The sequence below is a fragment of the Paramisgurnus dabryanus genome, chromosome 6 (assembly GCF_030506205.2).
Source record: "Paramisgurnus dabryanus chromosome 6, PD_genome_1.1, whole genome shotgun sequence".
Taxonomy (NCBI): domain Eukaryota; kingdom Metazoa; phylum Chordata; class Actinopteri; order Cypriniformes; family Cobitidae; genus Paramisgurnus; species Paramisgurnus dabryanus.
The window spans coordinates 37,445,062-37,462,007 of NC_133342.1; the positions used below are offsets into that span (position 1 = coordinate 37,445,062).

General features: G+C 38.5%; 1 protein-coding gene across 1 annotated transcript; it reads left to right on the plus strand.

The window, feature by feature from the left end:
• Nucleotides 1-4,951: 4,951 nt before the first annotated feature.
• Nucleotides 4,952-11,844, plus strand: LOC135767078 (polymeric immunoglobulin receptor-like). The gene is made up of 10 exons (XM_065276679.1): nt 4,952-5,152; nt 5,528-5,839; nt 5,929-6,225; nt 6,307-6,363; nt 6,477-6,519; nt 10,736-10,833; nt 11,012-11,058; nt 11,260-11,343; nt 11,466-11,519; nt 11,618-11,844. Exons 1-9 carry the CDS (start codon nt 5,053-5,055, stop codon nt 11,517-11,519), a joined length of 1,092 nt encoding a protein of 363 aa, XP_065132751.1. The 5' UTR covers nt 4,952-5,052; the 3' UTR covers nt 11,618-11,844.
• Nucleotides 11,845-16,946: the final 5,102 nt, after the last annotated feature.

Genomic DNA, 16,946 nt, shown 5'->3' on the forward strand with positions numbered 1-16,946 from the left:
TACTAAATGTTTTTCTTGTAAGTAAATTAAAAGTCAGCTTTAAGAAAACATCAGATGTCTATTAAGAAAAGCAAAGTTGGTATGTATGATTATGTTCTCAACAGTACAGGTGTTTGATTGATTTAATACTCAAGTATTCAGCGAAGTATGTTTTGTTTATTTAAATAATAAATAAGTGTAGTTATTAAGCATATACAAAACAACGAATGTCTGTAGGATAGATATATTTACAATGTTTCAAAACGCAACGCAGCACAATGTCATTTAAACAACTGTTACATGATATAAATTTGTACATTGTTATACTGGTGGTGTCAGCAATCAAAGCTATAGATTTTAACAGGCTTGTTGAACTGACCTGAAAGTGATGCACGGGATTTATTTTGGACTTTTCTTTTACATTTGGAGCCAGAATGCTGCATCTTCCCGGTCGGAATCGCCGCGCGGCTACAGCTTTTCTCATGTAGTTGAAAGCGTTTTGTGCAGCATTTAATGGAAATGTGTTTATCTTCAACAGCGACTGCCATGAAGAGTCGTGTCCGTAAAAGGGAGAGGATCTTAGGTGCACGAGCAAGGCTTGTGGACCAACTCCGCTTCACCTCTGTAACCGCCCCCGTTTCTCCGCTGTCCGCATGTCTCGCGGTTGCCGCGTACACTGTTTGAAATGCCCATTAACGTGCAAATGGAGGCGTATGATATCAAAGCATCGCGAGAGCAGACTGCTCCGCATGCTTTCTACTCACTCTCGCGGTACTTTCATGTTTTGATTGATCTACGCAGCGCCAACAACACACGTGATCACCTGCAGTCAGGTGGTGGGGGCGCGGAGATGCTGAGATGGGTAAAAGACGAAATAACGTTATAACATTTCGTCTCGTCTCGTTTTGGTCAACGAAAATGAAGAGACATTTTAGCTTAGTTTTTATTTTGTAAACCACTTTTAGTCTCGTTTTTATTCATCAACAATATTGCATTATACATTTTATTATAGTCATCGTCACATGACCAGCATTTTCGTTACGTCTCGTCTCGTTTTCGTCACGTGAAAAAGGTTCGTTGACGACTATATTTCGTCATACTTTTCGTTGACGAAAGCAACACTACCTTTGAGGCTCATGTCAACAATCTGTGTAAAACTTCTTATTTCCATCTAAGAAATATTGCCAAGCTTCGTCCCATGCTCACTCTCGCAGATGCTGAAAGGCTTGTCCATGCCTTTGTTTCCTCCAGACTGGACTATTGCAATGCATTACTCATTGGGATCCCTGCCAAAAGTTGTCAGAAATTACAGTACATCCAAAACAGTGCTGCTAGGATTCTGATGAGGGTGCGAAAATATGACCATATTACCCCCATCCTTAAAACACTCCATTGGCTACCGGTTACATTCAGGATTGAGTATAAGGTCGCTCTGCTTACCTACAAGTGTATTCTTGGAGATGCACCCTCCTATCTTAAGGAACTTCTTACCCCACAATCCTCTACTCGTTCTCTCCGCTCTGCTATGAGGGGGATCTTAAAACTACTTAGGACAAAGCTCCGTACTATGGGAGATCGGGCTTTTTGCTCAGCTGCACCCAGATTATGGAATGCCTTACCTGTTCACCTGAGGATACCACAGACTTTTAATTCTTTTAAAAACGGACTAAAAACCTATCTTTTTAAAAAGGCATTTAAGTAATACTGCATCACGATTAGGTTTTATGTCTTTATGTGTATTAGTTTTAAAATTTCTTTGATTTGTTTTACCTTGTAGCACTTTGAGATGTTTGACTTAAAATATAAAGTGTGTTATACATAAAATTTATTATTATTATTATATTACATGATAGCAAAATATAAATGAGGATAAATTAATTATTCAGGAATATATCCTCCCCCAGTGCATCTTCCATTGTTCTTCTTCTTAGGTAACATTAACGTTAAAGATAAACGCTTCTTCCTCAATGTCCAGACATAAATGAAGATCTTTCTCATGTGTGTGTATCATCCAAACATGTGGTAAAGTTTTTAAATCTGATAAAACTCTACACTTTGTCATTGTTTGAACTGTCCATCTGTTCATTATCATGTGAACAGCGGGTACCGCCTGTGAGCATGACCGCATTAGAGATAATGAAGTCAGCCAGGAAAAACTGTACTCTCTTTACTTCAATGCAGATTATATAAACCGGCAATATATATATATTTTGATTATAATTAGCTTGTTTAAAAGTAGACATGTAAGGCTTTCTTTGGATATGTGTATCATTCTTAAGGAGTGTAATTTATCAGTTCTTACATGCAGACGCACAGCTCTAATCAGCTAATTAACTCAAAACATCACTCAGTATAGCTCTGTAGGCTACACAATCATAGGGAAGACTGCTGACTTGATAGTTGCCCAAAAGATGACCACTGACACCTTGCATAAGGAGGGGAAGATACAAAAGGTCATTGCAAAAGAGGCTAGCTTTTCACAGAGCTCTGTATAGCACATTAATAAAGAGGGGGAGGGAAGGAAAAGATGGGGTAGCAAAATGTGTACAAGCAATAGGTATAACTGCACCCTGGAAGGAATTGTGAAACAAAACCCATTAAAAAATGTGGGGGAGATTCAGAAAGAATGGACAGCAGCTGGAGTCAGTGCTTTAAAAACCACTACACACAAGACGTATGCAAGAACTGGGTTTCAGCTGTCGCATTCCTTGTGTCAGGCCACTCTTGAAAAACAGACAGCATCAGAAGTGTCTCGCTTCTGGAGTGCTGCTGAGTGGTCCAAAGTTAAGTTCTCTGATGAAAGTAAATTTTGCATTTCCTTTCCAGGGTCCCAGGGTCTGGAAGAAGAGAGGGGAGGCACACAATCCACGTTACTTAAGGTCCAGTGTAAAGTTTCCACAGTAAGTAATGGTTTGGGGTGCAATGTCTTCTGCTGGTGTTGGTCCACTGTTTTTTTTTTTAACTCCAAGGTCAACACAGCCGTATACGAGGAAGTTTAAGAGCACGTCATGCTTCCTGCTGCTAATAAAACTTTTATCCACAGCGAAAAATTCCACCTTAAATCTGAGCAAACACCTAGCAAGCCGGCACAGGAATGTGAAACTTACTGAAAAAATCCCTGAACCCCCAGCTGACATGACCGCAACGGCTCCATCTCATACATGTTCACGCGAAATCTGATGTAAAACAAAAGACTATATATCTATATTTTATGGATTATACGCATTTGTGGACAAGCTGACATGACCGCTGTGGCTCCATCTCATACACGTTCAAGTGAAATCTGATGTAAACAACAGACTATATATCTATATTTCATGGATTATACGCATTTGTGGACAAAAATGGTCATTTGATTAATTCTATTAGACTGATTTCATGGGTTATTCACACATCTGAAACAGACTGGATTCGATTTGCGATCGTTATATTAACACCAAGGTAAGAAGTCCCGTTTATATTCTGCATGTTGTCATCTGGACTTACCTACTGTAAGAGAATAATTTAAGGGTGTTACATACAGTATAATCCCTTAAATGGTTCTCTTAGGTAAGGGTAATCGTTAAATGTTTCACGACAGCGACCCAGGTTTGTTGTTATAAAATACTATTGTTGCCATGGAGATGCAACAGAAAAAAATTAAGTTTTTTTGCAACACCCTTAAGTTTAAATGAAACATAAGGGTGAACTTAAGGGAAAATTACACTTAAGGTATTAATGCAACCGGCACTGTTGCTTTATCCTGTAGCATATTCAGGTCGTGCATCATGTTTTTGAAAAGTAATTAGTAAAGTAACTAGTAAAGTAACTAATTACTTAGTCATAACACCTGAGCACCAGTGCCACAGACCACAGACTGATCGACTCCATGCCACGCAGCATTGCAGCAGTAATTCAGGCAAAAGGAGCCCCAACTAAGTATTGAGTGCTGTACATGCTCATACTTTTCATGTTCATAATTTCAGTTGGCCAAGTTTTCTAAAACTCCTTTCTTTGTATTGCTTTTAAGTAATATTCTAATTTTCTGAGATACTGAATCTGGGATTTTCTTAGTTGTCAGTTATAATCATCAAAATTAAAAGAAATAAACATTTGAAATATATTAGTATGTGTGTAATGAATGAATAAATATAATATACAAGTTTCACTTTTTGAATGGAATAGTGAAATAAATCAACTTTTTGATGACTTTTCAATTATATGACCAGCACATAAATATGTAGTGTTAACCTATATGAGAAACTGCAAGCTACTAATCAAAAACAGCAGGAAATAATTCTCATAAAGAATAAAAAAATGAGATAAAATTAAAATCTAAGATTTGCATTAAAGTAAAATCCTATAAGGTTTGCATTTCTTAATAATGTCAAATGTATATTTTTATCAAATTAAATCATATTAAAGTCTGTTGATGATGTCTGCTGTCACCTGTGCTGAGTCTACATGTTTTGACCGCAAACACTCAACCATATTCTGCATTACTCTGTCTTTGTTAGGACAAAAGGCAAAATCTGTATGAAATGTTAACTCATACGAGGAACTGCACGCTAGGCCTACCAACCACAAACAACAGGAAACTGGGTCAAAATCTTACATGAGGTGAAATCCTATAAGGTTAGCTCTTCTTAATAATATCAAATTCATATTTTTACCTATTTTCCTATCTCAAATTAAATGGTCACATGAATCATATTAAAATGTGTTAATGATGTCTGTTTTCACCTGTATTCCTAAGTCTACATGTTTTTTTCACCCCAAGCAGTCCAAGCCTGCAGTCAATCACTACATCAGTTTTATATTTGTCGTTTTTAAGTAGTGGTAAACAATGAAAAAAACTGCAAAACGCCAAGCCTTGTTTTTTTATGTAATTTTTATGTAATGTCTATCATCCTGTGTAAAAACTGTTATCACAAGCAACTCTTAGTGTGACATACAGGAAGTAAGAGATCTAACATACAGCCATAATGACAGATGACCTCCTTTAGATGTACGTCTCCTTCAGTTTCATATTTCAATTAAAAACTTTTGTTTCCTTACACAAGTGATCATTTCTGTTAAGCAGTAAAAGTGCACATGAACATGATGAAGATATGGAGAAATGAAACATCACAGCTGTTTGACATGCAGACATTCAGATTGAAGTTCATTTTGGTTATTCTTTGTCTTATTCCAGGTACAGTAGGTGTTTAATTCAGTTTACTGCGTTGTGACGCTGTTTGTGTTTGACTACTTTTAACAGCATGCTAATTAATGCTTGCATACAGATCTCATCACCTCAATGAGAAACCAAAATGTGTAACTTATGAAAAAAAAATATTTGCCAGACTGCAGATAAAAAAACTTGTTAAGGCAAAATGGTTCAAACTGTGTAAAACAAAACAAAGATATATATTGTTTTAAACTATATAATATACTGCATATTTCTTTTCATTTTGATAATAAAATTGGCAGTTATACTGTATAAAATACAAGCATCTTTTGATCATCAATGTTGACAATAAAGCTGTTTTGGTAAAATTGTAACAGTTGTTTTATTTATGATTTCTAGGTGATGAGTGTAGGACAGTAACTGTTCAGACTGGTGGATCTGTTATTATTCCATGTCATTATGAAAGTAAATACACCCAACACAAGAAATACTGGTGTTATGATGCAAGAGCAGCTTACAATTACTGCTCTATTCTGGCATATGCAAATGAAACTAATGGAGATGTGTCAGTAATTGATCATCCTGATCAGAGTTTATTTACTGTCACTATGAGAGACCTGCAGCATCAAAACACTGGATATTACTGGTGTGCTGTGGAAATTAAAGGAGGCTTGGATGAGACAGAGCAGCTTTATATCACAATCCAATCAGGTATGAGATTTCTTTTACACTTAAACATTAGATTGCTTTTGTTTCTGATAAATGTCAATGAAAAATATCATCTGTCTGTGTGATGACAGCTCCTGATCTCTCTGTGATGTCCAGCAGTGTAACTGTAGATGAAGGTGGTAATATCAGTGTACAGTGTCTCTACACCTCTACATATAAGAATAAACACAAACAGTGGTGCAGATATAAAGACAAGAGATGTTACACAGTGGGAAGATCTGACACATCCCAGAATGCATCAGTTGGGATGAGTGATGATGGGAGAGGATCTTTGACTGTGGTGATGTCTGGACTGATGAAGAGTGATTCTGGCTGGTATTACTGTTCTGTAGGAGATCTACAGGCTCCTGTTCATCTCACAGTCAATGGTAAAACTCATTCAGTTATTAACTTTTCCTGTTATATAAAAATATAAAAAAATAAATTAGTTTCATTATATCTGTGTTCAGTTGCTGTAAGAGATCTACAGACTTCTGTTAAATTCGCCGTGTCAAAAGCAACATCAGGTAAAATAGCCTTGATGTATACAAATTATTTAAATCTAGTTAGATATTATTTACTGATAACTGTAATAAAGCATTTAAATGAATAACTTATTATCTGCATTTCTGTTTGACAGCAGTGACTTCAGACAACAGTTCAACAAGAGACATGAGAGACATGTTAGTAGTCAATCTATCTTGTCCTGTCCTGTAGTTTAATAATCAGATGTTATTTTTGTGGTTTATTTTTTTCTGTTCTTTCTTTCTTTGCATAAATCTCTTTCTATATTAATATCAATTCCCAATTGTCAGGAAAATAATTACAAGGAGTCTGAGTCTTGTGCGAGTGTTACTTTTAATGAATATAGAGAAGAACAGAGTAGAGAAAAATCCACAAAGGTCTGTAGGAAAGTCACAGTTTCACACGATCAGTGAGCCTCAGAAGAGAACCAAGTTAGCATACTGCTTGAAGGCAAAGCAATCCAACTATCAGCCAGGACGAAGAGATAAATGACCAGTAGAAACTAGACCGGACCAAAAACACAGGACTGCGGAGCTGGAGCTGCAACAAGTAATCCAAACGCCAGTAACTGACAGTAAGTAAAACACGGTGGCAACACAGGAATAACAACCTGGACTGGCAGCGACAGTGATTCCCCGACAAACAACTGACATGAACAAGACACGTCTGACAACCAATGATAGGAAACGAGAGGGAGGAGCAAGTGCACATGTAAGAGACCGTCACCAAACAGAGGTAAACATACACACGCACACACACACACACACACACACACACACACACACACACACACACACTACCGATCACACAAGGGTCATGACAGTACCCCTCCCCCACAACCTTCACCAGATGGATTAGAGTAGGGCCAACCTTGTTGCCAACGGAAATCCTCAATTAGACCAGGATCCAGTATGTCCCGAGCCGGCACCCAACACCTCTCCTCCGGACCGTAGCCCTCCCAATCCACTAAATACTAATGACCTCTGCCCCTGCGACAAACATCTAGTAATCTAACCGTGTAGGCAGGAGCACTATCCACTAGACGTAGGGACAGATCCAGCAGAGTTAATGTGGGCGAAAATCACTGGTTTAATCCTGGATATATGAAAAACAGGGTGAACCCGACCAAGAGTGGGTGGTAACTTAAGCTTAACTGTTACCGGACTGACGACCTTAATGATACTGTATGGCCCAACAAAATGAGGAGCCAGCTTACGAGAAGGCTCACGGAGAGGCAAATCTTTGGTGGAAAGCCATACTTTTTGTCCACAAACATAACGGGGTGGTGGTTGCTGATAGCAATCAGCCGCAGCCTTGGTTCGTCTGGAGGTCTGTAATAAAAGGGTTTTAGATCTCTTCCGAGTGCTTTGCACATACAAATGAAAGCTAAAGCAGACAGAACTACTGCGTCGGGTTCCTGTGATGGAAAAAGGGGAGGCTGAAAACCGATAAATGATTCAAATGGAGATAAGTTAGTCGAGGAAACAGGAAGGGAATTATGTGAATACTCGACCCATGGAAGCTGTTGGGACCAGTAGTTCAGATATTGTGACGACAGACAGCGGAGAGTTCGAACAAGTTCCTGATTAGTCCATTCACATTGTCCATTGGTCTGCGAATGATAAACAGAAGACAAGCTGGCTCTAGCGCCGATCTGTCTACAAAACTTCTGCCAAAAACGAGACAAACTGAGGACCCTTATCTGAAACCACGTCAGTTGAAGACCATGTAACTGAAAAATGTGGTTAATCAGAACCTGAGCAATCTCTTTGGCAGAAGAAAGTTTGGGTAGGGGATTAAAATGAACTGCTTTAGAGAAACGATACACCACAGTCAGAACAACAGTGTTACCATCAGACTTCAGTAAGCCAGTGACAAAATCAAGGGCTATGAGACCAGGGGCAGGAGGGCATGGGCAAAGGTTTAAGCAGACTAACGGGAGGTTTATTAGACGCTTTACTACAAGCACAAATCTGACAGGCTAATACAAACTGTCTGACGTCCGTAGCCATAGAAGGCCACCAGAAATGTTGGCGGATGGCAGCCAACATCCTCCGAACCCCAGGATGGCCGACAAACCTGGATTCGTGACCGCACCAGCTCAGGAAACCACAGACGACCTACTGGGCACTCCTCCGGAATTTCCCCCTCTCGACCGGCCTCTCTCACCTGCTGCTCGATTCCCCAGACGAGGGCACTGTCTACTTTCCCCTTCAAAAGAATGGTTTTGGTCTGCTCGGGTTCTGAAGAACTGAACATGGGCGAAAGAGCATCAGGTTTTTTAGAGCTGGGCCGGTACGAGAGGGGGAAATTAAAACGGTCGAAAATAAGTGCCCAGCGAGCTTGTCTAGATGTTAACCTTTTGGCTGAATGGATATTCCAAATTTTTGTGATCCGTCCAGACCAGAAAGGGCTCAGAGGTTCCCTCCAACCAGTGACGCCACTCACCCAAAGCAAGTCTAACCGCCAGCAGCTCCCGATTACTTATGTCATAATTTCGTTCTGCTGGGTTTAACTGGTCAGAAAAAAAAGTGCACGGGTGCACTTTCCCATCCTTAAGTGACCGCTTCTTAACAAAGAAAAACCCAGCACCAGCTGGAGATGAGGTGCGGCAAATGAGACCGGCATTTAGCACTTCATTGATGTATTTTTCCATAGCCTCTCTTTCAAGTTTAGAAAGGGAAAATATATGACCCTTAGGCGGAAAAGTACTTGGGAGGAGATCGACTGCACAAACGTACGACCGGTGAGGAAGCAGAGAGGTAGCCCGGGCTTTACTGAATACCTGGTGCAGATCAGAATAATCAGTCGGGACCCCCTGAGAGATCAGCAGCAAGAATCTGAAAGGTAGAACAAACAGAAGCAGAATGGGCAGGACCAAGACACGAGACATGACACAAAGACTTCCAAGACAATACAATGTTGTTCTGCCAATCAAAGTGAGGATTATGTTTTATCAACCAGTCGTGTCCCAAAATGATGGGTGAAAGGGACTAAAGTAATAAATAAAATTCCATAACCTTACAATGATTGCCAGAAATGTACAAACTAACAGGGGGTGTGCGGTGGGAGATCACTGCCATATGCTGACCCTTTAACGTCCAGGCTGAATACCCCAGGACTCAGCTAAACTGACGTCCAAAAAACTTGGCTCTGCTCCCGAGTCCAGCAATACCTGTGAGGAAAAGTCATCATTGTTAAATTTAACAATCACTGGTAACAAGGTGCGGCTTACGGGAAGTTTAAAAGATGAGATGCCCACTGATACTCCCGGACCTTTGAGTTTCATAATCAGCGTGTCACGTTGGACCTAAGTATCAACACTGCCTATCCATGTGCAACATGTTGTAAATAGTTTGTTTTGTAAATAGTTTGTATTTTTGACTCATGTCACAGCACTGCCAAGCTACATGCAATACTTTGTAAAGTTTGTATTTTTGACTCATGTCACAGCACTGCCAAGCTACGTGCAATACTTTGTAAATAGTTTGTATTTTTGAGTCATCTCAAAGCACTGCCAAGCTACGTGCAATACTTTATCACAGGTTGTTGATGACTACTATATTGTAAACATATAAAAACCTATACAATTTAATTTGTTCTATAATGTTGTACATTTTCCTAAACCATGCAAAATTATGTAAGTGAATAAAGACATTGTTTCATTTTATATGAGTAAGTAATGAGTAAGTGTCCTTTTTGGGGGCTTCAAGTAGCACAAAGAGAAAATGCACATAAATGCCTTTTAAAATACATCCAGAAAGTTAGCATTTTCCAGAAAAACAGTGTATATTATTCTGTCACATACTAAATCAGAATAAAATGTGTGGAAATGGTCAGATAAGCATGTTAGACCTCAAGGTGGTAACCAAGTGCCCCTTTGGAGTCTCCAAGTGGCTTTTTTGGAAAGACACCCAGACATACACTAACAAAAAAGCTTGTAAAAACCCAATTTTTGCTTGTATCAACTTCAAACTTTCAAAATAGACTGTCAAGACCGTCGTTGTAGATCAATTATATTTTCAGGCTCATTTACCACTGGCTTGATAATTATTTTGCCATAGAAATGTAAAAATGGAAATTTTTCAAAAGAGACAAAATCTTAAATGTTGTATTTCTGCTGCCATATCTATGAAATAGTTATTGCTAGAACAGTTCTGCATTTCTAATAGTGAAATATGAAGTGTTAGCTTTCAAAAGACACCTTGGTTATGTTTGTAGACAGTATGTTGCATGAGCAACAGCCTTTTTATTTTCGGTATGCCACTTGCCAGAGTGGGGGGGGCTGGCTAGACGTCTAAGAGGTTAATATGCTTAGTAAGGTCACTTTGTATGATTTATGCTAACATGAAGCATTGTTATTTATTATGACAGACAGTATGATGATCTGAAGATTTGGCTTCTACCCATTGTTCTGCTTCTGCTGCTGATTCTGGTTACTGTGACATCTGTGATACTGAGAAACAAACACAGTTAGTATTACATTACATTTATGTGACCTACAGTACATTTAATATCAGTATTTGAGTTGATATTTAATGTTTTCCATCTGGTTTTATGACTCATTTCTTAGTTTCAACAGTTTGTGTTGATTTTTAAATACGGTTAAACTCAAACAGAGCAACTGAAAATTTCTTCTTTTACTAACAGAAAGAAAAAACAATCACATTACACATGAGAAAAAAGTCAGTGATGAAGTAAGTATTTATTTGAGTTTTTATTTGTTTATTTAGCAGATGTTTTATTACAAAATCATTTCAGTTCTGAGGATTGTGTCACAAGAGATTCATCCTGTATTCAGACGATGACATCAGAAGTGATGTAATAGTTACACAAGATGCTGGAAAAGTGATAGTAAAGTATGTGAGAGACTGAATCAGATGTGTGTTTATTGACAGGACGACTCAGTTAATTCATCCTCAGTAAATCCTGAATGTGATGTGATGTACAGTTCTGGGATTAAACTTGCCAAGACTGAAGCAGTAAGTGAATTCATAACAACAAACACAATAAATCTCTGATCTCAGTACAGTGCTTCAGTGTATGTTACAGTAAAATGTATGTTATTGTCAATATGACCCTATATGATGTTTTATATTTTCAGTTAAGTCCAGCAGATGTAGAGGAAAATGTGATCTACAGCCCTACATGTGTTTAGGTGAGATGTTATTTTTGTGTTAGACACAAAAATAATAGACACACAATGTTGAACACACTGTAAATACTGTAAAGATCATTTCTCATTTTATCACACAGGTGTTTGATCTGGATTAAATACCTGAACAAAATATTAACACAGATGCAAGAGCTTGCAAGTCACCAACACAGATAAAGTTGTTTTGAAAAGATAACATTATGAAATCATTTTATTATTTGAGATATCCGCCTCTAGATGTACTGTACAGTACAATACAGTCAGAATATTTTTGGGTTGTTTTGCATGTGCAAAAAAAAAAGTATGCTTGCATGTGTCGTAATTTAATATAATGTGATTATATCTAATTCATATTTATTTAATGTGAATTATAAAGTTGCTGTTTGTAAAAAAAAATGTTAGGCTGTAATGTGTTTCCTTTTATGTGTAAAATAAAAACTAAATGCTTGCTTCTGAACATGCTATGCTTTACACTGTAAAACAAATTCATAAATTAATGATCAATGATTTGTTTGTAACACAGAGGTTGTTGGTTCAATCCCACATTTGACAGGAAGTGATTAAAGTGTTTTGTTGCAGTGAAAGTTGTGTCTGTGTGTGTTCATGACTTGCTGTGGATGGGTAAAATGCAGAGACAATCATGTCACTTTCACTTTTTCAATATTGGTCACTTGGTGTTTGATCATAATAATCTGAGGAAAATCCGTAAAATAACAGTATTTGGCTGCAGAACTTTTGAAGAAAAAAATCTGTAAAATTATTGTTTTTGACATTAATGGAATTAAGAAATTTTACGTTTTTTGTTTGGCACCCACTGCTGCCAGTCATTTAACTGTTTTTTTTTTTTTTTTTTTTATGGTGTCGCATTCAGCATCATGTAATATTCACATCAGTGTTTTACTATATTAATAACATAGTAGATTGTGTGCTGCACATTTTACAGAGGACTACGTTCTAAACATGGGGAAGTACAAATTAATGCTGGATGTAACCTACACAAAGGTTTCGCGCTGGTAAAGTTGATCGATCAGTTTAGCCATCTGTGTTTTCTGGGTCAGATTCAGGCTCATATTGATAAGGTAGTAAATAAGATAGTATCTCCTGGCTTTTACTTTGCTTTGGGAGCTCATCTTTCAAAACATGGTAAGGAACGTCACATTTCCGTTTACATAATTGAGGTATTTGGCCAATCACAGCGCATTGGATAGCTGGCTTTCTCAGAACGATAAGCTTAATACAAAATGACCTGTTACAGATGGGCAGCATTAGAGGTGGTACGATAATGTACTGTATGTGGAAGATAATGCATTTTTTTTATCATTAACCACAGAAACACATTGTATTACACCAAATACACATAATAGTGTGATTTTTAGTCACAAAATATGGGCCCTTTAATGTTCATAAGATCTGCATAATTTTTGCACTTCACAAGTTCAGTATTTTACACGTTTTCAGATTGTTTATGATGAAATAGAAAGTTTTTGACTGAAATTTGGACATATGCTGCTGGCCCGAGAATTTTTGGTTTCTGTTGCATCACACCACCACCTCTACAATGGCTGAATAGGTGCACTGGAACAATCCTTCCTAAAATGCATTAAACTTTCGTTTACAAAGATGTGAAACTCACCGAGTGGTCGGGGTGTTCACTGATATGCTCACACAAAAATCGCTGCAAAAGATGCTTTCCAACAGGTGTTTTAGCATTCGTTGTAAACTTGTGGACCTATTTTTCCAAACGCCTCACACCAGTATATTCTTCTGTTGAGAGCTTGAATAATAAACACTCCAGCCCAGTTGGTGGCGATAATCCGCCTTTGCCAATTGCAAGAATACAAACAACGTTCCCGGCGCAGAGTAATACCGTACCTCACAGCACATCTAATACAAGTCAATGGAGTTGGACAAAAACTACGATAAAACCTGTTGGAATGCGTCTTTTGCAGCGATTTTTGTCTGAGCATACCAGTGAACACCCCTGACCACTCGGTGAGTTTCACGTCTTTGTAAACGAAAGTTTAATGCATTTTAGGAAGGATTGTTCCAGTGCACCTATGCAGCCATTGTAGAGGTGATACAACAAACACCCCAAAATTCTCGGGCCAGCATCATATGTCCAAATTTCAGTCAAAACCGTTCTATTTCATCATAAACAATCTGAAAACAGGGCTTTAAGTGTAAAATACCGATCTTGTCCTTTAATTTTCCCTCTACGATTATTTACAAAGGTTTTGATTTGACCCCAAAGTCACACAATCAGTGACAGTTCACTAACCACTGCCTGTGGCACAAAGTCTAAAGTGACAAAAATAAAAAAGACGTCGAAAAGAGCCGAAAGAAATCATTGTCATTTTGATGAAACTCATTCAATATTCAAAGCTATAGAGATTTACTGCAAAATAATTTATGTTTTTATTCACACTTTTCTCCTGTTTCTCTTGAGTTTGTGACTGTATATGCTGAAAACTTAATAGGTTCAAAATAGTTTATTATGTGCCATACTACTGTGTGTCATCTGTGTTAAAAGTCATCAACAGGATTTCACAGTAGTTTACAGCTTTTGACCTCTAGTGTTGCATTACACGTCTGCTTTACACGCATAGAGAAGCTCATGATGTGAATATTCAGAAAGGGATTAAAAAATGTTTGAAGTAGGCATGCGCCTGTTCATTTGCAAACACAATACAATTGATTTATACAGGAGCACATTATTCATTATTAAAGATAAAACAACTCTGCCTCTTGTCTTTGTGTTTTTGCCTCTTGTTACAAAGGTTACACATATGACCTTTAATCTGCTGTCTGTTCTCTGTAAGTTTGTCTACTGTGTATGAATAAATTACATGTTAAGAAAAAGAAAGTGTACAATACAAAATACAATACAACCTATGTCCCAGAAGGGGTAATAGGCGTAAGTAAGTACAATACAATATCAGTTGCATACAGGATGAATAATTTATAAAATGGTTACATACAAAAAAGCAGCTTTTCTAAATCCTAATCTGCTTTTACATTACCATGTTTTATTCAGGTTTTGAATGTTCTTGTGATGGATCAAATAGTTACTGTATTTAAATTGAAGGATCCCATATTATTATGACAGAAAATACAAAATCTGAAAGGGCTTTCAGAAATTCACCCAATATTTCTCATCTACCGAGGTTGCAGTCCCATGGCAGGAGAACATTATTTGATGTTACAATATATGAATAACCAAAGAATAAACGAATCTGTAATATACTACAACAACAACGTATTACATTTTAATTTTACAACTTGTCTCATTACCTTATTTTCAAATTCAAAAATACACTTTTTAATTAAAACATGACAAAAAGTAAATAAAAAACAATAACGCAATAAAGTTTAGACTAAGGATATGAGTTAGACAATCCCCTCTGTCTCCACTGACTAACCCGCAACCCCCTCCCCACCTTACTCAAACTCACCTTTATAAAGAATTTGCTCGATTTTTATTTACACTTCTGTTTTTTTCTGCAGAGGAAGTCTTTTAAATGTTTCAACGAGCTCATGAAATAGAGTTTATTGTAGTCTTGAGGTTTCCTCAAGTCACTCAGAATGCTCTGCTGGAATTTAGAGAGGTTTGGCTCTGTGCTTCTCCTTCTATTTTCAACTGTGGGACATCTAGAGACCAAGGTGGCAGGTGTAGGACGCATAGTCCCGCAGAGAGAGCCCCTTTTGGTGCGGAAACATCCCAAAACTGGAACGAGAGTCAGCAGAGAGGCAACCCCACCACTGTGGGTCTCCTGAGTACATTGTCTGCTGGGTTCAGTATTGACGGGTTCGTACTGTCAGGGATTTGGACGAGGATGAACCCAAGTGCGGACACGGAGTACGGAAAACAGGAATTTATTAAATAACAGAAACAAAAACCCACGAGGGGGCAAACAAACAGAACAATCACTAATCAACACAGAACTACACTAATCATAACATATTAACAAAACACTAAACTTGAACTAGAACACACTACACTTAACTGGAATTGGAAACATAGACTGGTATGAAACACGTAGTAACACAGACAATCCCGTACTGGACAACAAAAACAAGGACTCTTAAATTATTACATACACATGAAAAGAATCACAAGTAAGGTGTCACAGGTCGGAGAAGCGGACCGCCCCTGTCGCGGGTCATGCTCCTCCTAGTTCCACCCCGAGGAGGTCCCAAAACACCCCAATGACCAGACAGACAAAGTATTAAAATTTGACAACTTTTATTAAATATTAAAAGGTAATAGGGGGATTTAAATATTAAAAAAAGAACATCCCAGTCCTCGGGCCTTCATAGCAGGGGGGGCAATTGTTTCTGTGTTCGTGGTTTCTCCCTCAGGTTCGTGCTGTAAGCAAAGATAAGTGTTACAAGTGTTAAGTGTTAAGTGTTAAGGTAAGTGTTACACAAGACTGGACTGTCTCCTCTTCTAGGTTCGTGCAAGTGTTTTGACTTACGGCCTCCAAGGACAGGGGGAAAAGTTGTCGAAAACAGCAGTGTAGAGCCGAATGCTTCCCTGGTTCTTCCTCCACTCACGGCGTCGGACGTATAGAACAGGGGCGAACCTTTGAAGAGGCTCCACACAAGGGTAAGTCTTTCCCACAGCCGTCAGCCCCACAGTCTCTTGGCACAAGTATTGATCGTAACTTGGTCTACTCACTTCAACCATCCAGATGCTTCACCACTGTCCTTCCACTCGTCGAGGGAAAGGGTTTCGATAACACACACTTCAGGGGATCTCTTTATAAGTGGCCTCAATCCACACTCCACCGTTCTCTACAGCTGAATTTTCCTTACGACTCCTCTGGTCTCGAAATGACTTCTATCAATTTAGACACAGCACAACACTGCAAGCTGTCAAGTGTACACAAATGAAGACAAAGACTCACCCACAGCACTGCACACACACTTCGTGGTTTACGGATGAAGCCAAACTCGACCCGGGCCCGCCATGTGGCTGGCTGAGCAATATTTCTTGGTGGAGGGGACGAGATGAAATCGACAAAGAACACGGGACCCCCCGGTGGCGACTCCGATGCTCCCCGGCAGGGACGGACTGGGGCTAAAAAACAGCCCTGGACTTTTTCCCAAATAGGCCCATCATCCGGCCATTCGCCCCTAGCCTTGCGCAGCAGACACAAGGATGTCCTGATACTATGCCACAATACTGTCAGACTATTAGACAATGATATTTAATATTTTGTCCATGTCATATTAAACTTTGATGTATAATAAGGCTGTGAAATAATGAAAATAGCTAGGCCTATTAATTTTGTCTGTACAGCTTTCACAAACAACCACCAGGTCTTTGCCAATTCCACAATACTAAACACAAATATGAAAGACTAGGAAAAACTGCACTCTGATGGAAGACAGACAGAAAGTGCAAGCAAGGATTTTTTTGGTTAAACT